General features: G+C 42.9%; 11 protein-coding genes across 11 annotated transcripts; 6 read left to right on the top strand and 5 right to left on the bottom strand.

Moving 5' to 3' along the window:
- Nucleotides 1-868: 868 nt before the first annotated feature.
- Nucleotides 869-1,952, top strand: SS1G_03180 (predicted protein; the record flags this gene model as incomplete). The annotated part of the gene is made up of 2 exons (XM_001595042.1): nucleotides 869-957; nucleotides 1,667-1,952. The coding sequence occupies 2 exons, from the start codon at nucleotides 869-871 to the stop codon at nucleotides 1,950-1,952; spliced, it is 375 nt and encodes a 124-aa protein (XP_001595092.1).
- A 347-nt stretch (nucleotides 1,953-2,299) lies between these two features.
- On the bottom strand, nucleotides 2,300-3,075 carry SS1G_03179 (hypothetical protein; the record flags this gene model as incomplete). Its single annotated transcript, XM_001595041.1, has 5 exons — nucleotides 2,300-2,342; nucleotides 2,408-2,578; nucleotides 2,630-2,742; nucleotides 2,804-2,893; nucleotides 3,028-3,075. 5 exons carry the CDS (start codon nucleotides 3,073-3,075, stop codon nucleotides 2,300-2,302), a joined length of 465 nt encoding a protein of 154 aa, XP_001595091.1.
- A 1,053-nt stretch (nucleotides 3,076-4,128) lies between these two features.
- SS1G_03178 (hypothetical protein) lies at nucleotides 4,129-7,884 on the top strand (the record flags this gene model as incomplete). Its single annotated transcript, XM_001595040.1, has 2 exons — nucleotides 4,129-7,671; nucleotides 7,735-7,884. 2 exons carry the CDS (start codon nucleotides 4,129-4,131, stop codon nucleotides 7,882-7,884), a joined length of 3,693 nt encoding a protein of 1,230 aa, XP_001595090.1.
- Nucleotides 7,885-8,691: 807 nt separating this feature from the next.
- On the bottom strand, nucleotides 8,692-9,501 carry SS1G_03177 (hypothetical protein; the record flags this gene model as incomplete). Its single annotated transcript, XM_001595039.1, has 3 exons — nucleotides 8,692-8,774; nucleotides 8,828-9,181; nucleotides 9,252-9,501. The coding sequence occupies 3 exons, from the start codon at nucleotides 9,499-9,501 to the stop codon at nucleotides 8,692-8,694; spliced, it is 687 nt and encodes a 228-aa protein (XP_001595089.1).
- Nucleotides 9,502-9,924: 423 nt separating this feature from the next.
- On the bottom strand, nucleotides 9,925-10,258 carry SS1G_03176 (predicted protein; the record flags this gene model as incomplete). Its single annotated transcript, XM_001595038.1, has 2 exons — nucleotides 9,925-10,027; nucleotides 10,224-10,258. The coding sequence occupies 2 exons, from the start codon at nucleotides 10,256-10,258 to the stop codon at nucleotides 9,925-9,927; spliced, it is 138 nt and encodes a 45-aa protein (XP_001595088.1).
- A 1,409-nt stretch (nucleotides 10,259-11,667) lies between these two features.
- On the top strand, nucleotides 11,668-13,049 carry SS1G_03175 (predicted protein; the record flags this gene model as incomplete). The annotated part of the gene is made up of 3 exons (XM_001595037.1): nucleotides 11,668-12,232; nucleotides 12,371-12,491; nucleotides 12,578-13,049. The coding sequence occupies 3 exons, from the start codon at nucleotides 11,668-11,670 to the stop codon at nucleotides 13,047-13,049; spliced, it is 1,158 nt and encodes a 385-aa protein (XP_001595087.1).
- A 647-nt stretch (nucleotides 13,050-13,696) lies between these two features.
- SS1G_03174 (hypothetical protein) lies at nucleotides 13,697-14,359 on the top strand (the record flags this gene model as incomplete). Its single annotated transcript, XM_001595036.1, has 3 exons — nucleotides 13,697-13,833; nucleotides 13,949-14,157; nucleotides 14,283-14,359. 3 exons carry the CDS (start codon nucleotides 13,697-13,699, stop codon nucleotides 14,357-14,359), a joined length of 423 nt encoding a protein of 140 aa, XP_001595086.1.
- Nucleotides 14,360-15,229: 870 nt separating this feature from the next.
- Nucleotides 15,230-15,544, top strand: SS1G_03173 (predicted protein; the record flags this gene model as incomplete). Its single annotated transcript, XM_001595035.1, has 1 exon — nucleotides 15,230-15,544. The coding sequence occupies one exon, from the start codon at nucleotides 15,230-15,232 to the stop codon at nucleotides 15,542-15,544; it is 315 nt and encodes a 104-aa protein (XP_001595085.1).
- A 950-nt stretch (nucleotides 15,545-16,494) lies between these two features.
- On the bottom strand, nucleotides 16,495-18,287 carry SS1G_03172 (hypothetical protein; the record flags this gene model as incomplete). The annotated part of the gene is made up of 4 exons (XM_001595034.1): nucleotides 16,495-16,694; nucleotides 16,820-17,846; nucleotides 18,034-18,165; nucleotides 18,261-18,287. The coding sequence occupies 4 exons, from the start codon at nucleotides 18,285-18,287 to the stop codon at nucleotides 16,495-16,497; spliced, it is 1,386 nt and encodes a 461-aa protein (XP_001595084.1).
- A 1,077-nt stretch (nucleotides 18,288-19,364) lies between these two features.
- SS1G_03171 (hypothetical protein) lies at nucleotides 19,365-20,915 on the bottom strand (the record flags this gene model as incomplete). Its single annotated transcript, XM_001595033.1, has 5 exons — nucleotides 19,365-19,692; nucleotides 19,765-19,933; nucleotides 19,987-20,212; nucleotides 20,319-20,443; nucleotides 20,738-20,915. The coding sequence occupies 5 exons, from the start codon at nucleotides 20,913-20,915 to the stop codon at nucleotides 19,365-19,367; spliced, it is 1,026 nt and encodes a 341-aa protein (XP_001595083.1).
- Nucleotides 20,916-23,421: 2,506 nt separating this feature from the next.
- On the top strand, nucleotides 23,422-23,823 carry SS1G_03170 (predicted protein; the record flags this gene model as incomplete). Its single annotated transcript, XM_001595032.1, has 2 exons — nucleotides 23,422-23,427; nucleotides 23,605-23,823. 2 exons carry the CDS (start codon nucleotides 23,422-23,424, stop codon nucleotides 23,821-23,823), a joined length of 225 nt encoding a protein of 74 aa, XP_001595082.1.
- Between the last annotated feature and the right edge of the window lie 730 nt (nucleotides 23,824-24,553).

The following is a 24,553-nucleotide window of genomic DNA, read 5'->3' as shown; positions in this document are numbered from 1 at the left end:
ACTGAATAGTATCAAGTTAAATCTTAACAAATTAGTTTCTTTAGAGGAAAATCTATCAAAATTCAAGATATTATCTTTAAACTATAATACTCGTTTAGAAAGATCATAACTTGACTTGAGTATTCTTTTAAAGAAATTCTATAATAAAATCCCAAAAATATTCATAGTATAACTTCTATATTATCAAAGTAGATAAATGGAATAACTGAGCTTCGGAATTCATGGAAAGGTCATCGGCTTATACCTGGGCTCCACAGTCGTATTGTGAGAGTTATGAAAATAAGCTTTAATTTAAGCTCTTGTAGCATATATGCAAGGTCCAGACCAAATTAGGAAGGTGGAACCTGGATCACATTAGCAAGCAAAAGAAGCAGGGATTGGGTTAGCACAACCACGTCGACAGGGCCAGCACCGCAACAATTGGTTCCAAACACATCGTAAAGAAAAAGGTACTGTCAATTTTGAGTTCCATCTAATCTTGGATAGGGAGCTGAGTACAGAATAGCAACACTGAGTAGCAGTATCTGGCAGTTGAAGGTATGTCTTGTGCAAGAACTGACTGGGTGAGACATGCAACATGTCGTGATACTTGACAAACAAACTTCCGTACCCAAGTGATAATAATAAGTTCCGGGTTCATTGTACACTACGGCGGAACGGCCCATCTGCGGGCGGAGAGGCAATGCAGAAAGAAGTTTGTATGAAATAGGAAGGTCCCGAGGAAGTGAATAATTTCATCATCGTTAACCCGAAGTTTTGTACCTCGGAGTATCTAGAGTCTAAAAACACTTGCATGAGCTTTACCACCGTTATCTTATGGCTCGTGTGTGCCGAGCGGAGGTCCAGAATTTTGGAGGAACCATCCATGATGTGGCGGCTATGTGGCTATTTCTCATTGCTAAATCCTGATAAGGTTTTGCCCGTCCATATCAGTGAATTCAGCTCGGCGCTCTGTACGTACCTAGGTATCTGATTAAAAATGAGGGCGATTTGAGTAAGATGATAGATGTTGTTGTTGTAGGACAATACCCAATCACGGTGATGAAGTCAAAGGGGACAAGAAGCGAGGAAGTTATTATGTCGTGAGTATCATCCAATGAGAGATTTCATGTGCAATATCGCAAGGTAACTAACTTGAAAGTTGACAATCTGCCCATAAGTGGACGGATCGTGCGGAGATCCGAAGATAAGGATTGGTCAAAGGAATGGAATCTAGTTGAAAATCATTCGTACCTGGATATTCCAGTTGATTGATCATTGAAGTGATCAGGTGGACCCATTTGGACGTTGGACGTTTTGAACTCGATTTGTACGTACGTTCCGCTTGATGAATATTCAAACCAAGGTGAACATTCAATAAAGATTGAAATTTCTATTCTATGTACCTAGGTAATAATACTGAGCCATTCAACTTAGATTCTTGCAAGACGCCTTCTCTAGCTATTATCAAAATACTGTTTCGGTTCGGATTTTGGGATAGTGACAAATATGGATTCTAATTATATTGCCACCTACACGAGAATGCCCCGAATGGATCGCCCAGGGGTAGGTATATAAAGTCAATGATGACATGCATATTATCTCTTCTACCAACACTTCAATGAGACGGGATAGGGAAGGCGAAAATATATAATGTCTCCCTGCACCTTTAAGAATTCCTTTCAAGGTGGAATGTCTGGAGCTTTGTTCGTGTGCCGCTGTTAGCCATTCAACGAAATTGGAGAAGGCTAGGTGAGATGCGTTTACAGCACCATCGAATTCCACATAAGACAAATGTATCTGAGCATCGCAAATATAAAGAGTCGCCAGTCCCGGAAGAAGACATTCCCTGTGTCTCATGTAAAGAAAACGGCAATACACGAGGACACATGAACACGCCAGCGGGCGCCACACAATTGAAAGAGCATACCGAGAGAAAAGGAGGCTACAATAAATGGAGCAGTGGAAGATAAAGATGGTAATACAGCCAGACAAAGTTGATGGATATAACAGTTCTTGATAGGAATAGGAATTGCCCCGAATCTTCGACCTGTGCTGCGATTATTCCGTCTGTATCTCGCACAAGAATCGCATGAATTCGACTAGTGATGTTCAGAAAGGAAGTTCGTCGTGTTAAAGTTGAAGACTATGATTGCACCTGTTCGAAAGAATTGTACAGAGATCGATTTTGAAACATTTGCAGCACGTCTGTTACAATTATGCACAACCTGAACTCCAAGCAATGCCATCAAACCATATCTAATCAAATAATGCTGTCGTATGACCGGAAAAAAACATTTATGTCCGTTGGGTGAATCTTTTAAGCTCTGCTCTTGGTATTGAGGATAAGAGCGACAATCAAACTGCAGTAGTAAATTAGTACGATTTAAATGAGACAGTTCGATGCTAATTTTTGGAGTTCACCTACCCGTATAGTCCCAAAACTTCGCCGAAAATCAATATCAAGACCATCCCAACGAAGATTCGTGATTGTTGCATGTATGATCGAACGCCCATGTCACCAACTATCCCAATTGCATATCCAGCGGCCAGGCCCGTCAACCCGACTGACAAACCGCACGCCAGATGCATGAATCCGCTATAAATATATTAGTGTTGACCTAGGTATAGTCGGATGGGGTGTGCGCACTTGAATAAGCTGTAACTTTGGCCAGGAGGAGGTCCAATATCTCCTGCTATCAGAACGGCGATGACGAGAGAGTAGACGGCAATGATACCGGACATAACGACAGGAATGAGTGACTAGATAGAACATCAAATTAGCGGGAGCAACCTGTATAGATCTTCCCAAGTGGTTACGTACTTTCATAATCAAGTCGGGTCTAAAGGTACCAACACCTGCAATTCCAATTCCAGACTTTGCTGTACCATATGCGGCCCCGATACCTTGAAGCTATTAGTGATATATAACATCTGTAGGTCTGGAGAATGATGACATACATCCGAAAGTCATCGCAAACGCAATGCCAGCCTGCAGAAGCTGTTAGTATAACACCGTCAATAAGACCACGAAGCTTGGTCCCATACCATTCCAAAGAAGGGGGCGAATTTTGGGGCGAGATCAGATTCCGCCATGGCTATTTCCCTCCGTGGTTGTATTTGCGTACTGGAGTTGGATGAAAAGTTGTTGTTTGATAAGTTGTGAGGTTATTGTGTTGTTGATTGAAAGCTATCAAATCCAATCTAGGTTGGAGGAGCTAAGGCTAGAGACGCCTTCTCTGCACGGATGCACAAAATCCATTCTCAGTAGGGAAGCAGGGCGGCTTAATAGTCTAGTCACCTGACTGACACCCCGAATTCTGAAAACATCCAATTCACAAATTGATATATATATAAGTATGTATGACACTTTGCTAGAAACTAAATTTCACAGATGCCAAATTCAATGAATGTTTGGATGTCCCGACAGCTCTGACTATTAATATCACCTTGGTTGTCCATATATAACTCCTCACAAAGTGTTGTAACTGCGGAGACAGGATTCCTATCGGCGCACCCGAAAAGACACGCTAAAGGATACGGTACAATTCGATATTCCGGCGCGCACCGCAAAAGAGAACGTCAACAAGTGGTGAGCCAAAAATTCACATATACCAAAATAATACAACACAATTCAACGCCCTGTACTTGGTATTCTACGTCCCATTAAAGAGGAGGTCGTAAAATCCTAGCATAGGGGCATCCAGAAAAGAGAAAAGGCATACAGCTTTGGAGCATTTCTTCATTGCTTTTTGTATTTGATTTTATTACAATTTAATATGTTCTCCTTCGACAGATAAACAATAAGTTAAACACGCAATACGAGACGACTCTTGAAGGCTTGTTGATCATTCATTCGCTTGAGCTGATCAACTACAACCCCAACTCATCCCCCGAAACAACAAAGTTAATCATCATTTTACCTATCTGTCAACCTCAACAACCACTACAATCGAAAGAACATAGGGATATTATACTCTGTACTAGTGGAAGTTACAATAGGGTACATAACATCATTGTTTTTGAGGCTACTCCGGGGTTAATTCCCTCGGCTTCGAGTCTTGGCTCCTCATTCTAGGCCAACAGAAGAGTCAACGAATAGAGTTCCATCGCATTCACAAAACAAAAGTACCGTTTGGCAAGGTAATAATGGCGGACTACCAGCAGGGAAGGGGAAATGGTGGCCGACCAAATGAATACGGGCATGCTTCGAACTACCAGCGGGAAACCGCTTTTTCGAATATCTTTGGTGCTGCCCCTCCTCCCGGCCGATCGCAGACTATGACTTCATCCGTGTCTCCTCCATTTGTGCCTCAAGGTCGCACACAAACGATGTCTTCGCAGACGCCAGGAATGCAAAATGGTATGCCTCCTAGACAGCCCCAAGGCCAGGGCGGATACCGGCCTCCACAGGGGAACAATATGCCAAACGGAGGTGGAATGGCCAATGGCTATTATCAAGGTCCACGACAGCCGCCCCCTGGACAAGTACCTTCTCAACCACAGCCTCATTCATTACCACAGCAGGTTCGTAGCGATCGAAGACCATACCCTACTCCTCAGCGCATATCTCCTCAACAACCATTTCCTCCTAGACCCCCGCAACAACGGTTCTATCCCGGCAACCCTCCAGCACTGGCCTCCGACCCTTATCGCTCTCAGTCCATGGCGAGTATACCTAGGCCAAACATGTACCAGCCGCCTAACAACTTTAATCAAGCTCCTGCAAACGCTTTTCGGCAGGCTCAATACCAACAGCAACCAGCAAAAACAACTGCGCTCGGACGCAACATCCCCGAAAGACCTGATGAGCGCACAATGTCACTGACTACCTATCCGCAAGATCGTGACCAGCATCAAACCATGAGTGGACGAGTCATTCCAAGTCGACGGACCTCGGGGAACGGGCCGCAGGAGTTACCAGCATTCTCCATCCCGCCTCCTGTTCCTGCTACTGCAACAAGGACTGCTAGCATGGCTTCGACTGTTGCGCCAGATATGGGCCGTTCGATGTCCATGGCTTCAACCATTGTCCCGCCAGAGCAGTCAGATGTCCTAACTCATCGTCCTTCGGCAAAATCAATTAGCAGCACAGCCGGAGGATCATCCCGACACAAAGCTCCCCTTGTATACCCTGCTCTGTTGTCGCGCGTCGGCGACTGCTTCCGAGAAAAGATCAATATTGGCGATAGAACGAAGAACGATCTTACATACAAGAATGCGTTCAGCGGAGCGGAGGCGGTGGACGTTATTTCATACATCATCAAGACTACCGATCGGAATCTTGCCTTGTTGCTTGGACGAGCTCTTGACGCCCAGAAATTTTTTCATGATGTGACTTACGATCATCGGTTACGTGATTCAGCTACAGAGATGTACCAGTTCCGAGAAACAATGATGGACGAACCTCATGAAGCACCAGAAGTTAATGGCGTGTTCGTCTTACTTACTGAATGTTATTCACCAACGTGTACTAGAGACCAGTTGTGCTATTCGATAGCTTGCCCTCGTCGACTCGAACAACAATCTCGATTGAACCTGAAGCCACAACCAGGTCTTCGCCGAGAGAAATCCGAAGCAAGTTTGCATGATGTCGACGAACCAGATGAGCAGAAACTCTGGATCAACACCGTCTCCCAGGAAATTGCGGACAGTGTCGGGGAACGAGAGAAGAAACGCCAAGAGGTCATTTCGGAGATTATGTATACTGAGAGGGATTTTGTAAAAGATCTTGAATATCTAAGAGATTTCTGGATTCTCCCACTACGTTCATCTAACCAGCTATCCCCATCACCTATTCCAGAGGCTCGAAAGGAGAGGATAGTCAGGACCATATTTTCAAATATCGTTGACCCCCCGAGTATTCATGCCGTCAGTTCTAAATTCGCCGAGTCTCTTACAGAACGACAACGAAAGCATCCTGTTGTTCAGTGTGTGGGTGATATATTCCTCGAGTTTGTTCCACAATTTGAGCCTTTCATCATATATGGATCAAACCAACTGGCTGGTAAGTTTGAGTTTGAGAACGAACGATCCTTGAATCCCTCGTTCTCCAAATTTGTGGACGAGACGGAACGGCGAAAAGAGTCACGAAAGCTTGAACTTAATGGTTATTTAACGAAGCCAACAACAAGACTTGCTCGTTATCCACTCTTACTAGACAACGTTCTCAAATATACCGACGATGGCAATAAGGACAAGGAAGACATTCCGAAAGCCATGAAGATGATTCGTGAACTCCTTACCAGAGTCAATGCCGAGTCTGGCAAAGCCGAGAACCGCTTCAACCTAAAAAGATTGCACGAACAGCTCCGTTTCAGGCCCAACGAGCGTGTAGACCTTAAGCTTACCGACGAGAACCGAGAGCTTATACATAAAGGACCCTTGAAGAAGACACCTACGGACCCAACAGATATTCAGGCCTATCTTTTCGATCATGCTGTACTTCTTGTTCGTATCAAGACGGTGGCAAAGAAGGAGGAAATCAAAGTATATCGCCGTCCAATTCCTCTGGAACTATTGACCATTCGCGAAATGGAGGAGTTTATGCCTAAACTTGGGGTGGTGAAACGCCCGTCCTCAAGTTTGATTCCCACCAAAACTCCTACAAACGACAACAACAATAAGAAGGATGGATTCCCCATCACGTTCAGACATCTTGGTAGAGGTGGCTATGAACTGACACTGTATGCCAGCAGTGCAGGTATGAGGAACAAATGGATGGAGCATATAGGTGAACAGCAGGCCATACTACGAGCGCGAGGCGATTTTTACAATAAATCTATCATTTCTAGTAACTTCTTCACGACGGCGAACCGGGTCAATTGCGTGGCACCATTTGATGGTGGCCGTAAACTGATATACGGCACAGACTCGGGCATATTCGTTTCTGATCGCAGATCAAAAGATGCTGCCGCAAAACCAGTTCGAGTATTGGATGCTACCAGTGTGACGCAAATTGATGTTCTCGAGGAATATAACCTTCTGCTGGTTCTATCTAATAAGTCTTTGCAGTCTTATCCTCTTTCTGCGCTGAATCCGACCGAACCTGCGCTTTCGAAACGGCCCAAGAAGATTCAAAGTCATTGTAACTTCTTCCGCACGGGGATATGTCTAGGTCGCCACCTTGTCTGCTGTGTCAAATCATCGGCTTTGTCAACGACCATCAAAGTATTCGAGCCCAATGATGCTATGTCTAAGGGAAAGAAGCAAAAGGGATTCAAAATGTTTAGCAACGGTCAGGACGAGTTGAAGGCATTCAAAGAATTTTACATTCCAACAGAATCTTCGTCGATACATTTCTTAAAATCAAAACTATGTGTTGCTTGTGCGCGTGGATTTGAAGTAGTATCCTTGGAAACCCTGGAAACCCAGTCTCTCCTGGATCAAGCGGATACATCTTTGGACTTCGTTGCGCGAAAGGAGAACGTACGACCAATACACATAGAACGCTTGAACGGAGAATTTCTTCTCAACTACTCTGAATTCTCCTTCTTTGTCAATCGTAATGGTTGGCGAGCTAGACCCGACTGGAGGATTGATTGGGAAGGGCTACCACAGAGCTTTGCCCTTTCGTACCCTTGGATACTTGCTTTCGAACCGAACTTTATTGAAATCAGGAATATTGAGACTAACGCTGTTCATATTGTTCCTCATAAAAACATTCGCATGCTACATACGAGCACTCGAGAGGTACGTAATGTTTATCATTCACGATATTACGCATGAGTTCATGTGGATACTAACACATCGTAGATTATATATGCCTATGAGGATGAAAGAGGAGAGGATGTCGTTGCGGCCATTGACTTTTGGTTAGCCGGACGTAAACCAGAAGCACAACCGATCTCCAATGGTGGTGATTTCCGTGATGGAGGACACCCTCCAACGTCTTCACGACATTAAGCTTGACTATAACTCTATCGCATCCAATTTTTAATAATATGAATACCCACGCCATAATTATTCTCATCTCGATTCTCAGGTTTACAAATGCATGACATCTGACAAGTTTCGACAATCTCTTCTATTATCTCCTAGGTGTGCTGGACATGCTGGTTTGCAGCCAAAGTCGTGCATAATCCTTCGGCCTATTTTCCAATTTCTTGACTTGTTGGAGGAACTAGATACATTTTCCGAGCACGCTGTGGAGGACTTTTATTTTCCTTTCGGTGGCTGAAAGTTATTCCTCAAAGAGAATTGCAGAGGATTTTTATTAAGTGTAGGAAAGGTGGTAGGGTATGGCAAAGAGGCGACAGGCGTCAACCAGTGAAATGAGGGAAAAGACGAGACTCCTTCCATTACATCTTTTGATTCTCTCATCTTTTTAACCTTCTCTTTTTGACTCTTGATTGGTTGAATAAAGGCATGCATGATATCTATGTTTCTGTACATTGCAGCTTGTAGTCTTATGAATAGATCATGTGTTTCTTCGCTTGCCATTACCAAACTCGATGAAAAATCTATTGACATCTGCACTAGTAATATTACGAAGATATCGGTTGCAAAGTCCAAGACTTGATACAATCCTCGAATACAAAGCAGACAACGAGACTTGACGGTTCACATGGAATCGGCAGCATAACATATGTGAACTCGTGCACAGGACTGATTTTATGTTGTGAATGTATATTTTATAGATTGATAATGTATGCTTGTCATCCGAACTGTCTTAACCTCTATATGATCTTTGATCTATCCTGATGTGAAGCTTTATTCGTTTTTCGATGCCTCTCGCTGAGCTCGGAAAACTTTACTCCTTTGCTTGATCATGTGCGTGAACAAAATATAAGATCCTACGTATTCATTAGCATCCATCTAACCAACACAATCACTATACACAACATACCAGGAATATAAATTAGGAGAATCAACTTCAAAGCTAAAGCATACAGCGATCCATACACATCCACGGCAGGCTCAATAGATTTATATATCAACCAACACTCGCTGCTAATCCCCAAAGGATATAGAACGAAAAAGGTATTGTATCGAAACCAAGTAACGATAGCTGGTTTGTAGCCGCTGAGCGTAATAACAAAGTAGGAGTAGCGAATAACTTCCGTAACACTCCACGCAATAAGCATAGATGAATATCCCGCACTCTTCGCAACCCAAGGAAATGGATTCACAATAAACCAAACGAGAAGCAAGCGACTGGCTACTTGCATACTGGTTGTGCTAACAGGGGCCCGGACAACTCCTATCGATATCCAATATTAGCATAACATTTTCTCAGCCGCACATGGAATGTAGATGAGAGGAAAACAAACCAATCGCTGCATGTACAACTTCTAGAAGTGCAACTGTCTGTGTCCATTTTACGAATTGGCCGACCCCGGGATATAGGCGGCCGAAACCAACGAGTGGTACTAGGAGGAGCACTCGGCCTAGGACGACAAGCCAGAGGAGTGAGGAGACAAAGTTGTAGAGGATTAGGTATTGGGTCTTGCGGTTGGAGGATTGGAGAGGTTTGGGTCCTCGCTTTTTGATGGATGTTTCCTGGGTGTCTTGAGGGTCCATGGTTGTTGTTGGATGGATGGATGGATTGAGGGTTGTGTTGGTTTGGTTTGGATGGGGTGAGTGCTGAGGAAGCTTATTGTTTGTGTTGGGCTGAAGAGGGCTGATGTGTGTAGATAAATTTTGGAGCTTGGGCCACTGAGGCTAGCTAACCTTACATCCAAATGTGGATGAGGTGATGACCACTGCATTGTTCTAAATCGTAATTAGGTTTTTTTATGTCATTATTTTCAATTTAGTTTTGTTTGTGAATGTTTTGATGGTCCTAATTGAAAAGAAACATTGAAGGTTACCTTTTGGTCATCTTTTTTCACCGAAGAGCAGGTTTATTCTTAGTGAGGAATAATCAGGATTACGTCCTCTTGATATGGCCGACGCCATCACTGGATCTTTCTGAATTGAAGTGGAGATCTAAAGGGTCTTGTTTCATTCATAGTTGCAATGAAGGGCGTCAACGGCCGGCTTTGAATTCTGCCTAGTATCCAAATTCAACGTCTTGGGCAGTTGACCAAGTCCCCACGATTTGCAGCTGTTTCTTCTTTTGTCAGTTTTCCTGCTTCTCTGATGTCTTCATCTCGTTGTACGTCTCGTTTCATGCAATACATAGTGGTATTTTCAAATTTCCGTAAATGAATGTTTGTAAATGCCTAGAATGCACATACAAGAGCACCACAAATGAGCAGTAGAGAATAGAGAGAGATAGATATCTATCACTTTTTACTCACTTTTGTTTCGTTTGACATTCGATCTTTGGCCCCATAATGTAGTTTCCCTGGTAGATTGATACAAAGATCTTGAAGCATTTCGGGTAGTAGAAAGAGTATCTTCGATACTTGATAAGAACAGTACTAGTGAACCACAAAGAGCGGCCTAAAAACCACCAACCAAGGTGCGCTCTGCCCTGAGACTGCATGCTTTTGGAAGTTGAATTGCATCCCAGATGGACCATCGCAACTTAACTATGTTTATCACCGGGTATGAGAAAGGGCACACAATCTTAATATAACCTCTGAATTCTGTGCTCTTCGTTGTGAAATCTTTGGCCTGCCTAGGGAAATTTAATTCCATTGCTAATCCAAGTTCTCTGGAAAAGGCGGACCACTGGGCGGAGAGCATAGTCTAGCAGGTAAATGAGGTACTTTCCCGAAGCGTTTGTTCCGATGACGATCTCCAAGTCAGATTGGTTACACGCTGACCTTCAGAAAGTATCAGAATGCAATGAGGAGCTCGAGCGCTTGATTGCTGATAAGATGGTCGGTCATACCTCGAGAAGGAATTGATAGTAATAGCCTTTAACACTCACGGTGGTCTTGAGGCCTGTTAGGAGTTGGCTAGATTTCGATTCACTCACAGTATTACACTCCAAGGCATCGAAAGACATCTACTTGGTTCGGGTGGTACATTACTTCTTTTCTCTCCTCAGTATGTGGGAGAAATTGTATGGGGGATAGAATGAGGATGCATAGGATAATTATTCGGTGAGCATGAACAATGCTCAAATGCTAGCTCGACCTGGATGCTGAGAGGTGCCGCCTCGAAGAAAAAATCAAGATACTTCAAGCCTTCAAAATGCTTTAATGGAAGTCTGATGGAGCTGTTTGAGAAATCGTAATTGATTTTATGATCTTTTAAGTTGTATTTGCATGCCTCTTTTGCTTTTCCGTTTTCTACAACTCCTTTCCCGCCCTAGTCTGGTCATTCACGACCGCAACCAGTAACCTTCTCCTGTATTTCAATTAAATGGTCTTTCACTGGTATGAGGCCTCAAACATGTTGCTCGTCAATTCAGTTTGACCATTTAGCTACGCCAACGCGACCTTATTATGTGCATTTCCACCAATAAGAAACCTTCTGAAGGGGGATTCTAATATTCATCGGTTGTAAGTCATCCGGAAGAGACGCGTCTAGGCCGGCTCAATATTTTCAATTGTTTGGTGCACTGGTCCAATATCTGCGTTGGAGCTGGGAACTTGTTGGTACTTTCGACTATTTAAGGTGGTATGCTGTTCTTGGTATCATAGAAATCATCATCAACCTACAACTGCAACGTTCAACTCACAATTAACCTACAATCGGATTCCGATCATAATAAGCTCTCGTATATTTAGAATATCATTTCTTTCCACTACCTTCCTGCCAATACTCCGCCTAATTGGCTTCCCAACAGCAATGCCGGCGTTCTCATCCCGTATCGATGACTACATTTTCGTGAATGAACTTAAACCCGACGATCTAAAAGGTTATGACTACAAAAAGACCAAGTCGGTTATAGTGATTTCAGGTGGGGAGGAAAGCGAAGAATCTCTCGAAGTATACGAAAACAAGGATAGAAAGCGTAAGCAGGTTCTAATGGTAGAATCCACTCCTTCGAGCAGTAGGAAGACAGAGAAATCAGGCTCGCGTCGTTCCGGCAATGATCATGGCTCCTATGAAAGACGTACTGTCACTATAACGAGAGGGCAAGAGAGACGGGCTCTTATTAATGTTACTCTGAAACCAACTATTATTGTCAACAACGGCACCGTAAACTCTGGTGATAGGAGACCTCACAGATCTGGGGATGGTCATCGAGAGAGAGATCGTGAAGATAAAGATCGTGGAAAATCACGTCGTTCTAGTGATAGGGATCATCGATATAAGGAAGATTCCCTTCGCAGTAGGGATCAGAAAGATAGAAATTATCCCCCTCAAGATAGTGACACAGAGGATCGAGAAAAAAGCAAGGCGCCATATCGTGAGCGGTCGAGGACCAGAGAATCTGGTCGCTCGCAGCGTGATAAAGGAAGCAGGTCTAATTATGATTCGGAGTCTGAGGATCCTCGGAGAAAACCTTCCAACGATACACGTAGTATTGCGCCTTCTGACAGGCTAGGTACTTTAAGAGAGAGCTCATTGAGAGGGGGTTCCGAAAGGGGGGCTTCTGAAAGAGGAGGTTCTCAAAGAGGGGGTTCTGAAAGGGGGGGTTCTCTAAGAGAGCCTTCTATAAGAGACGGGTTCTATAAGAGGGGGGTCTGAAAGGGGTGGGTCTGAAAGGGGTGGGGTCTGAAAGAGAGGTTTCTTTGAGAGAGCATTCTTTTAGAGACGATTCTTCAAGAGAGGCTTCTATAAAAGAACATTCTGTCAGAGAGCGTTCTTTAAGAGAGGGTTCCATAAGAGGGGGTTCTGAAAGAGGGGGGTCTGAAAGAGGGGGTTCTGAAAGAGGGGGGTCTGAAAGGGGGGGTCCTCTAAGAGAGCCTTCTTTAAGAGAGCCTTCTATAAGAGAGCCTTCTATAAGAGATGGTTCCGTAAGAGGAGGTTCTGCAAGAGGGGATTCCTTAAGAGAGCCTTCTATAAGAGGGGGTTCTATAAAAGAAGGGTCTTTAAGAGAGCCTTCTATAAGAGATGGTTCCGTAAGAGGAGGTTATGTAAAAGAGGGTTCGGTTAACTCGCTCGCCAATAGTCTCAAACAGACACGTTTGGATGGGGATGACACATCAACGCAATATCAAAAAAGTGCGGAAAGGCGGCGCCGGGAAAGAAGACTAAACTCAGATAATCCTGATGAGGCTTAAAGACATGGAGCGATATAAATGAGCATATTTTCGAAGAATCGCAGAATATACGCTTTTGGTCTGGGGAAAAAAGAAAAGCAATATTCTGTTGATATTCGAGGTCTGTGGCTATTGATGGGATCTTAGTTTTTTTTTTTTTTTTAGTTTTTTTGTTCGGAGTTGGAGTAGGAGCTGGAGTTTGGATTTATATGAGTAGGCACATTAGCTAAAGGAATACAAATCCGAAAGTCAAAATGGTTTGGTTTAATCATATAAGGTTATCGTCTTTGAAGATCATGAGAGAATCCGTGAACCTTAATATTGACTGTCTTCATCTAATCTACTCGTTGTATTTACTGTTCAAATAGGATTAGTATATGTGATCAGGGAAAATATTAGTGTTCATTTAGATTGCGTGATTTCTAGGGATGAAGATGTATTTTACGCAGTAGAGGATGTAAAAGCTAGCTAGACCCCTCATTGGTTTCCCACGCTTTTCACGAGATCCACCCCCACCATGACCTCTCCTTAGGATTTATTTTATCCGTTAGTATCGCAAATCAAATCAGCAAATAAATACAACCTATGAACTACGTTCTACTTCAAAACAATTCAAGAGTTCAAGAGTTAAAAGTTTTGAATTCAAGGTTACAATTCGGATATCCAAGATGCTCATCACAGGGATCGCTCATGTAAACCTTACGGTGCTACCTGGCACTCTCCATCTAGCAAAGAAGTTTTACGACGAAGTGTTGGGATTTACATCGGTTCCGGTGCCAGTCTTACAGAAGGATCATCTTGCTTGGTAAATACTCTTTTCTTCCTCTTCCTTCTACCCATTACAGTATTCTATACTCCCCTCAATTATTTATCTGTCCAATATCCACATCTACCCACATCCCACTAACCGTCCCCAAAAGGTTCGACATAACACCCCAAGGACAGCAAATCCACATCTCAGACTCTGGATCCCCCTCAGAACCAAAATCTTCTCGTCATCCTTGTTTTAAGGTAGCGAGTTCAGAGGCTCTGATAGAGTTACAGAAGAAAATTTGGACTTTTTTTGAGAGTGAGGAGGCGGGAGAGGCGAGACCGAGAGAGGCTGATAAGCCGGGAGAAGTTGATAGTGGTGAGTATTTGATTGCCGTTTTTATTTTTTTGGTAAAGGGAAGTATTGTTTTTGGCATGCGATGACGAGAAAGAGATGTTGTGGAGTGGATTTTGGAATGCTTGATCGTGACTGTTCTTATCTAGGTGCGAAGGGGGTGGAATACCCGATTAGGTTCTTCGCGAGGGATTTTGCTGGAAATAGGTTGGAGTTTAGTTTGTAGGAGGAATGATTGCAGTGAGTGTTTCCATTCTTTTTTTTATATATTCCGTTTTAAATCCTGTCAAACGTGGTTACAAGCAACTTTTTACTGTGTCATTACTATTCCCCTGTCATTTTGGAAATGACATGTATTGGCGTTTTGGAATTAATGCAGATATCTATATGTCCTTTTCTTTTATTATCCAATTTCGAGTAAATGGTTGTGGACAGTGCAATTCTCTTATATCAACTACCTCTATTCCGTTGGTTATCGGCTGATGTTACAATCTCAAGTCCTAACCACACAATTGTACTATAGAAATTACTTCACACTACAACCAGAAACCAGTCGGAGTCTTTTGCCAAGCTCATTATGAAATAAGCAGAATGGACGCGGCCAGAGATTGTAATTGGGATTGGAATTGAAGTTGGTCGGTCAGTATATTTTTTAGACGCCGCAAAAGTTTGACCATCTTTGTGGCCTGAGTTCTCCCAACTTGGACAAACAACCAACGCAATAGGACTTTTCTGAGGTCCAGCAACCTTTTCGCTGTGGCACTGTTCTTTTCATATCTATAATGAATCTCTTGGTGTGCTGTAAAGATGTATGAAAGGAATGAACAAACCAACTGCCAAGTGTGGTTGACAAACTCTCTAGTACGCAATTAAGAATTTGTACGGAATAGCGTTCCTGAACTTTTATTTATCTAGGTACCTAGGTACTCATACATCCATTCACTCTTTTCTTAACATATGTTATCATCTTTCATTAATCCTACTAAAATCAAATCATCATTCACAATTACCAACCACAATCCTCCCCATTCACCACCACCCCTAACTCTACACACCTAGCTAGCATCTCCATAACCCACATCCCTCTCCTCTAACCATGCCCTCCCTCCCACCACATCTCCTCCAACACCGCACACACTCCCCCCTAAAACCCCGCACCCCCTCCTCCTCCTCCTCCTCAACCACCTTCGAAGTCCCCACCACCGACATAAAAGCCACCAAGAAACAAATCGACGCCTATGAAAAACTCATAAAATATCTACCAGAAGATAGCAAGAAGAAATTGAAAAAATTGCAAAAGGAACACGGGTTGACGAGGGATCAGCTCATTTTGGCGGCGTTGAAGGAATGGGCGCCGCAGTATGTAGGTGCCTTTAAGATGGCGGAGTTTTTTGGGATTGTGAGGGTTTGATTCGGGTGGGAGGTTAGGTTGATGGATAGGATGGGCTGGGGATGAGGGAATGGGAAAGGAAAAAAATCGGGGTTGATGATGGAATGGATATGGTTGATGTAGTAGATGTATGAGCTTTAGAGGCTAATTTGAAGATTTATTTACACATAAGAATCTATTCCCTTAAAATTCATTCAATTCATATCCTCGAAAGTGTAATCTCAACGTAAAATAAAATTTATATTCCCATGATTTACACATCAGTAAAACCTACTTGATAAGAGAACATCACCGAGTCTTCAAACATATACACATAAGATTACATATCCATCCACGCAACATACATATATAATCTTAGACTTGAAACCTACAACCATCAAACGTAAGGCTAGGTACTTGAAAAGTAACCAAAGTGTGGAAAAACCAGGAGATTGTATTAGGAATGTTTATTGATTTTATAAAACAAGATTCAATAATGTGTTTAGATTGGGGAATTTGGTGGGGGGGGATTGATTGATAGTTTTGTATCTACCTAGTAGAACTAGGGTTTTAGAATACTGTCTGTGACTTAAGGTTGTCTCGACGAAGATTTCTTAGTGACCATTAGTGTTGGTGGAATAATCGCGTGTTCTTTTAGATTAGAAATCCCAGGAGGTAAGTCATGAAATCATCTTGTTGGAGGACTTGTTGGCTTTCATGATTGCGAAGTGGTTGGTGGCTATGGTAGGAATAGTATACTCACTTGTATGTGCATTGAGTATCGAGTTTTGCTATATGACAAGAATGGGCTAATGATCACCTGATTCATAAATGTGTATTTTAAGAAGCAAAGGTAAAAAGTAAAAAGCATAAAGCAGAACAAGATAAGTTGGAGCCGATCCATCTTATATAACCCCCCTAAATTGAACAGACACCACAATACAAAAACAACCACCACCATGCACCATCCGCACCAAGTCTAAATCTAAAACCTATTCCCACAACTTCTTCACCTCTTCTTCGCTCAACCTTCTAATATGAACTTTACTAGCCATATCCGGGATATTATTCCATCCAAACGACCAATCCTTCAACCTATCTATCTCTTTCCAGTCATAGTTCATGAGAAATTCAATCAACATGATTTTTTCCATCGTGAGAGCTACATATCGACCTGGACATGCGTGACGACCTGACACCTCGTTAGTAATTATTTCTGTTCCTCGAATGCACAGACAATTGACCCATTTCCTTGCCCATGGCATGTAAATTTGAAGTCGGGAAGAAAAAAAGACAAGAAGAAATAGCCAAACATACCATATCCAAAACTCATAAAAGTCTCGCTAGGATTCGAGCACGCAATACTCTCATCCCTAGTCCTAAAGCCATTAAACACCTCCGGATCATCATAATGAACATCATCCTGATGAATAGCCCAAGCTAAACCCTCGATCCTCTCCCCAAAAGGAATATGAATGATTTTTTCCCCATCCTCGCTTTTACTAACAAAATCCAATCCCTCTCTCCTCGCTACCTTTCTACTTCCCAATGTATAACCCAACGGATGTAATCTCTGACTTTCCCTCATAAATGCATCCAAACTCTTCAATTCCCCCAGACTCTCTCTATTCCACACCCCTCCAAATTTCTTCCATACATCTCTAATTTCCTTCCTCATAGGTTCCACATACAACTTCTTACGATGTCCAATAACATCATAAAGCACATGCGTAAACGTAAGCGTCGTTGTATCAACCGTCGCAAAAAAAAACCTACAAATCCTATTATGAACACCCCACACCAACTCCCCATCTGCCTTCCCCACGAATTTTTTCTTCCCCCTCACATCCTCCACCAACATAGGCAGTAAAACCCCAGTCTCATAACTCTCACCCTTAACATCCCCCCTAACCAAGGCCAGTACATCCCCCGTCACCCCCCTCTCAATCACAGCAACCTGTCTCGAAGTCCCCATCCACGGCGCCACAAACTGATGACACCACCTCGGCAACCTCCTAAGCAACATGCCGGAAAAAAAAATCCCCCTCGCAAACGTCGCCACATTATCCACCCACGCCTCATCAGCCGAATATTTCTCTCCACACAAAAACCGACTCACGATACGCGCAAGCGAAACATTAACATGAGCATACAAACAAGTATGAGTCCAACCCTCGTGATCCTTTTCCGTAGAATGATGTCCCGGAGCGAAGTTTTGCCGAAAAGCAGTTGTGGTTTCGGAGAGGAGGAGCGGGATGATTTCGGGGATGCAGCGGGTTAATTTGGTGATGAAGGGGATTAGGTCTTCGCTTTCGGTTGAGAGGAAGGGTCGGATTAGAAGGAACTATTTTTTGTTATATGTATATTAATTTATTATTCTTACAATCTGTCTGTGGACTTCTTCCTGCAGTCCATAGATCGGGTCGAATCAAATCATCCAATTGCATCATGATGAAATCATCAATCCTCACATCATATCAACAACATGAGGATATAAAATAAACCACAAAAAAGGAGAAAACAAAACATACATCTTCATTCGCCTCATAAGGATCCAAATCCGCGGTCCCCATCTTCCCCGCCTGCGCAAAAACAGAAGTAGGCAACGCCCACTGAGGACCTAAAGACCCATTCATTCGAAAAGCCTTTCCATTTTTCGAGTACTATTTATTTATCCATTTCAAATTAGCCACTTATTTCACAATATAATATACCTAGTATTTTCCATACGGAATATATTCCCTTTCCATGAAATTACTCCAGAAACACTTTTTTTAACAGTCATCTTTACTCATCATCAAAACACCCTCCAAAAAACTAGGGAGATGGAAAAAATAATAATAAGAAAAAGAAATAAGAATATCCCACTCACCTTCCGATAAGCATCAACCAAAAGTTCCTTCCCGGATAAACCCCTCCACGTCAAAATATCCCACCACGAATTTCCTACGAGCGGAACATCCGCATGGGAATTATACCACCACAAGCGCAGATACGATAACAGCTGAGAAGATAGCGCGCAAGTGAGGCACACAATAAAGAGCGAGGAAGAGAGGGAGAGGAACTCCATTATTGTGTAGGTATAGATAATATTTATTTCCGGACTGGATTGCTGGTTCTTGTTCTTGGGATTGAGATTGAGATGAGATTGAGATGAGAAAATGGAAGTCTACAAAATGCAGAGCGGATTCCGTGAATGCATCGAGTGGAAATTATATATATCCAGAGTTGCTATTATATACTACGTACCTATGTACGTACCTATGTCCTATATATACATGATTGAGAATTTGAGATTGAGGTTCCACGTACTCCGCACCAACAGTTAGTTGTATCCTATCTATTTTCCGAGTGTCCGTGTGCTATTCATTCACCATGATTTCCACAAGCAAGTTGAGGCGGGAGTCTTGGTATGGAGCAGCGGCACATCGCTTAGAGATCGGATCTAGATGCGAAAAGAGTATTCACTAGCGGATTTGCACAGAGTAAAATTAACACCACTTCGAAAACGAAAATTCCACATTTCATATGGGAATATCAAAGATCTGATTGATAAAGTCTTTAAGCCTCTCTGAGCTTGATTAGCCCTAAAAGTTCAAGCTTGAAAAAAACTCGTCCATATATACCAGGATTTAATTCCATCCCCACAAGAAAGTGTACAAGCGATGTCTGATATGCCCCCTGATTCTCTGTAACCGACCTCTCTTTAACCGACCCTGTATCGCACCCAAGAACGCCATTTGCAGTATCTAAGACCGCAAACCAATCCATTGATACAGCCATACACCAATCCCATCCTCGCCCCAACATTCGCCGAGTAATACCTTGCCCTTCATGTATGAACCCACATTTGGGCAATAATCTAAAATTCCTTGAAACAATCGTCCCATTTTGCCGCGAGCTCCTCTGTGTATGGTTCTCTTCCTTCTTTTTCATCGGGATATAAATCAAAATTTTGAGCATCGCCTGGATATCTCAAAGGGGGTATAATCGGACCACGATATTTCCTGTAATATACATCTTCCCAGATCACTCCCTGAAAAAATGGATGATCTTTAACTCGTGCTGCGCCACCAGATATATTTCCGAGACGATGTGATCGATCGACCGTGCAAAATTGGCGAATGATGTCTTTCGCGGCAGATGAAATAGCAGGTTCAGCAGGGAAAGAGACTGGCTTGGTAACAATTCTAGCCGAATCTTGTGTTAGATGATGTGTAAATTGATGCGAGACAGTAGGGAAAAGATAGTGAGATACGTACTGCTTGTAAATCTCTATTGGGTTCGAGTGCCAAAACGGTGGATATCCCGTCAAGAATTCGTAAATCAATATACCCAAAGCCCACCAGTCAACAGCTGTTGTATGGCCTTTCGATTGAATAACCTCTGGCGCAAGATACTCTGGTGTACCACACAAGGTATATGTTTCCCCTTCACTATTGTTAATAAACGGCCGACACAGTCCTCGAAGTGAGGCAGCTTACTGTTTCCCAAACGTTTTGCAAATCCAAAATCAACCAGCTTTATATGTCCCTCAGCATCCAATAACAGGTTCTCTGGTTTCATATCTCTATATGCAACCCCCTCCCGCTCATGTAAAAATTCAAGGATCAAAACTATCTCGGCGGCATAAAATCGTGCTGTGTTCTCGTCGAATCGTTTGGCTTTTCGTAAATAAGAAAATACTTCACCTCCAGGGCAGTAGTCGAGCTTAGTAGAAACAAAAGTTAGTTCAATACTTAAGACAAAGCCCCTGGGGTCTGATTGGTAATGGAAAATGGAGATAGAAGGATTTGGGAGGATCTGATGAACTTACTAGCATATACAATGAGTCGTGATCAGCAAAAGAAGTAATTAATGTAGTAATGAAAGGATGGCCAGCAACATCTGCAAGAACCGAACGCTCATGATTGACATGATCAACCTGTTTAAGTTTGATGACTAGACATTGTCAGTAAATGGAACCGGCCCCATTTTTATAGATAGATACTACCTTCGACTTTCCGTAGGACCTTCAGCGCGAAGACCTTATCGCGATCCTCTTCTGCGGGGTTCGCAAGACGTGCAAGCCAGCTACACGGTATCAAATCAGAAATATTCAAGCGAGATCATTGGGGTGAATATCGTACACGCGAGCGAATGTGCCTATTCAAGCAAAATAAATTAGCATACTTAATGCAGGCTCCGTCATTAAGCTACACAGCACAACACATATCATCTGCAGGGAAACTTTACCAGTTCCTAACGTTCTCACCAATTCAAAATCTCGCACACTCAAACTCCCTGAACTTGCTCCCAATTCTTTATCCCTTGAATTTTGCTGGATCTCTTTCGGGGAGGAAACATGCTGCTTCTGACTGAAATGAGCCACGAATTGTCTTTCTTCAGCCGCAGCCGTCGTGGTTTCAGCCATTATGAGCGAGGGTGCCAGGAGAAGAATGTCGTTGCGCCTCTTATTGAGAACTTCCTTCGCGGGCTTACTAGGAGCAACTGACTACAGTAGCCATGCGGTTGTCGCAAACCTTAAGATACTTGTTTTCGAGAGGGACGGTGAGGCCAGTGTTGAGAGGAAATTCCTATGGATATACCAACACTTTGTATTATGCGACGACTTGAGACCGAGCTTTGCGATCGACAACAGTATTTCGAGCAAGGGCCAGTGCAGAATAGGATGTATGTTCTTTGTATAGCAATTGATAGGTTAAATCCAGTCCCCGTTTCCGTATCTGGTCAATTGATTTTTGTGGAGGATACCTTCAGGTACAGTATTGATCTATGGTGAAATTTGAGGAATGTGGTGGAGTGTAGTGTCTTGCCTTAGTTTCGCGCGTTCTCTCTCTCTCACTAACTGTGCCTAGAATACACCTTGGATAGTGGGGGTTATCATGACGTTTTAGTTTGGGCTGGGTTAACAGTTTCATCCGATAAAAGCCTAGATTTACCGCAAACCGGTTGAGAAGATCATCATAGTAAGATGAATTTATCTTTTATTCGAATTCCATTGACCATATTATTCTCATGATATTTTACCTAGTGTAACAAAAAAGTGATGCTATTCCCATCATGTTTTAATCGTATGATTTTGTCATCTCTCAAGTAGCAAGAATAAAGAAATGCTTTGAATTGGTGTTTTAACCAAATCTCCTCGATCGATGATGAATCCTTGAAAAGATTCGTCATACACGTGATCAAAATTTCCCTCTCAGATCGATTACTCATCACACCAATTCAATCAATCAATCCCAAATTAGAAATGTAAAGCAGGAATAGAGAATTTTACATTTCTTTTTATAGATATCTCAATATACCTATATATATATATACATCTCATAAATATATTATAGATATAATTTGAGATATTTTGCCGAGAAAATCATGATCCTGTATCTAACCAAGTATGATTGCATGGATTGAATCGTATAATTCCGTCTACGTTGTCTCCTCTTGTGCCTCAAAACTGGTATCAACTCTCGACATGCAGTCATCCAATATTTCCTTCCAACCGTAACACAGCGAATCCTGAAGGTGGACAGAGAGAAAGTTTCTGAGTAGCCTGCCTCCACAGGACTTTGTAACGCTTCATGAAGTTGATGTCGGCATCCCTCATCGACTATCAATATATCATTAGATATTTTACTTTTTACTTTCATATCTACAGCCGCAATCTAGAGATGTGATGTGATACCAGTATTTTGGGCGAGATGATGGAAAACCCTTACATCATTGTCTAGCAGTTCCTATTGGACGAGATCGCGAGTATGCAAGGCATTTGTGGGCGAAGATATGGGTTTTACCATAATCGCTAGCATGAAATTCACCTGCATGAAAAGCTTTTACTATTTGGCGCCCTCCAGTTTCGCGACAACAATCGCCCTAAATACTTGTGATTGCCACGCCTGCTCCTTCTATATACTACCCTTTGAACGTTCTAAGATAAGTTAATGTTAGCATGAAGGATTCCGTAGCGTTTGATGTACCGTTAATATCGAAGGATAGATTCCAAGTACTGTATGTTAAAATAAGAACCGAGTCTAATACAATATACCGATGTTGGGGTCGCGGCCAACCCCAACAAAGGCCGCTAAAGCGGGTCTTCCGAGAGAGGGACGCATTCTGGTCTGGTTCCTTTCGCGGCAAAACCTTCTTTGAATGAATATTTGAAAACACAAAAAGGAAAGGAAAAACAGGAGCAGCACTGCCGTTGCATAAGGCTGAAGTGAGCCGTGTATGTAGTGTTGGGAATCCTACAGCCCTGAAATGATGACTTTGTGTAGCAGGTCATGGCGACAAAAAAGTTTTTGTAGTTCAGTAAGTGGACGGGCACAGTAAAACAATCATAAGGCACATCGTTATAAATGAACGATATGATCAGGCGAAACTGAGTATCTGGGCAGACAGTAACAATGTCCTCACTGTAGATGAGATTTACACATTGGAATAGTGTTTCAATGACAAGAAATGATTGCTGCGGGTTTTGAGGGTTGAAGTAGGAAGTGCATTGTTGGGGATGGTCGGAGGCGTCCCGGAAGTAGGGTGATGCTAAAGGCTTTATCTAAGCACAACAATTCCATGATGACGATATCGCACATCTCGAATATTGATAAATGGCATTTGGACAATGCCATTGGAGAGAGTCTCGTAAGAGCCGCAACACGTGGTTGTGTGCTGGCTGAGTGAAACATACATAGAAATACCCCACTTCCATAAATCCCCGTGCCAATATCATCATCAACATGCTGTGCTACCACAGTTCCTGACATTAGATGAAGCATTCTTTACTCAATTATCTCACCGTAGGCGGGGCTTTAAAGCTGAATATGCCCTACAATGCCGTGATTTGCCCCAGCCAGCCACGCTTTGCAAGGTGGATTTATTGTCCAGTTTCGGTGTATCTTATCATGCTAGCGATGTCTTGGAGAATGGCTGTATGTCTCCGACATAGAAACAAATGACCAATTATCAAACGTGTATATGTCAGCAGAAAGGGGGCCCAGCCCTTGATCCTCAATATTGATTCGGTTCTTCCACCAAGGTTCCAGTGACTGAGGTAATACATGCTGATTTGAGGATATCTTCATGAAAGCCTAATGTAGAGCACGCAGAGTGAGTGGAAACAAAGTGTAAGACACCCGTCACACTCACAAGTCAGCGGAAGTTTTGTATGCACTGCCGGCATCCGCTTCACGGGGGCGGGTAACCTTGCGGAACACCTAGCTGTGGGCTATATGTGCTTCGCCGAATCGAGACAATGGACGAACTGCACTGTGGTTTCATCTGTACGTAGACACCGAAGAGGAGTACCAAGTCTTGCTACCAGATGATTGGACTGTCGGTCTTGTTTGCATACTATCGTTGAACCAAAGAAGTAATGTAAGCATTGCTTAGACTTTTATCAAGACAAAAAGAGATGGACTGGTCGTTCTCTATTCATATCGCCTAATTTAGGCACCTTTAGAGCAGTATTAAAAAAAGATCGAAAGTGTAATCCATCAGCACCTGAATCCTTGTCCTTTCTCGCTAGACCCTGGCCCAACCAACAATCCGGAGAAGGAAGCTGAAGTCTAATATGCGAAAACGATCATCAATTGTGAACCAAAGGCGACATCATATGCAATGCGCGGCGCTTTGCAAACCAAAAAAATAAATCCATGCGCAATTGCAAATATCACGGTGGATGAGGAAAACGGGAGGGGTTGAAACCGATATAAGCGCTATCATCCCACCGAGAAGTAATTCTCCACTAGTAATCCCTCTCTCAGAATCCGCACAAATTTTATCAAGATACCGGGATGTATACCTGCATTTGCATTAGGTTCCAATTCGTTCTCCAATAGCTCCATGGGTTCAGAATATTACTCACTTAAGTTCCCTCTCGTATTTTCACCTGTTCAGTGGTACAGTTCTGACATATTTCATATCCACAGATCGTACTGTGCATAGGCGTACAGTACATATGCATGACAGCCGTCAAAGCCCCATCACTGTTCAAACCGCAGTAACAGCAGAATCACACCCCATGACATGTGCCCCGTGGCTCGCTTGCGAGGTTTT

Source organism: Sclerotinia sclerotiorum, genomic scaffold, assembly GCF_000146945.2.
Source record: "Sclerotinia sclerotiorum 1980 UF-70 scaffold_4 genomic scaffold, whole genome shotgun sequence".
Classification (NCBI taxonomy): Eukaryota; Fungi; Ascomycota; class Leotiomycetes; order Helotiales; family Sclerotiniaceae; genus Sclerotinia; species Sclerotinia sclerotiorum.
This window is presented reverse-complemented; position numbering and strand designations above follow the sequence as displayed.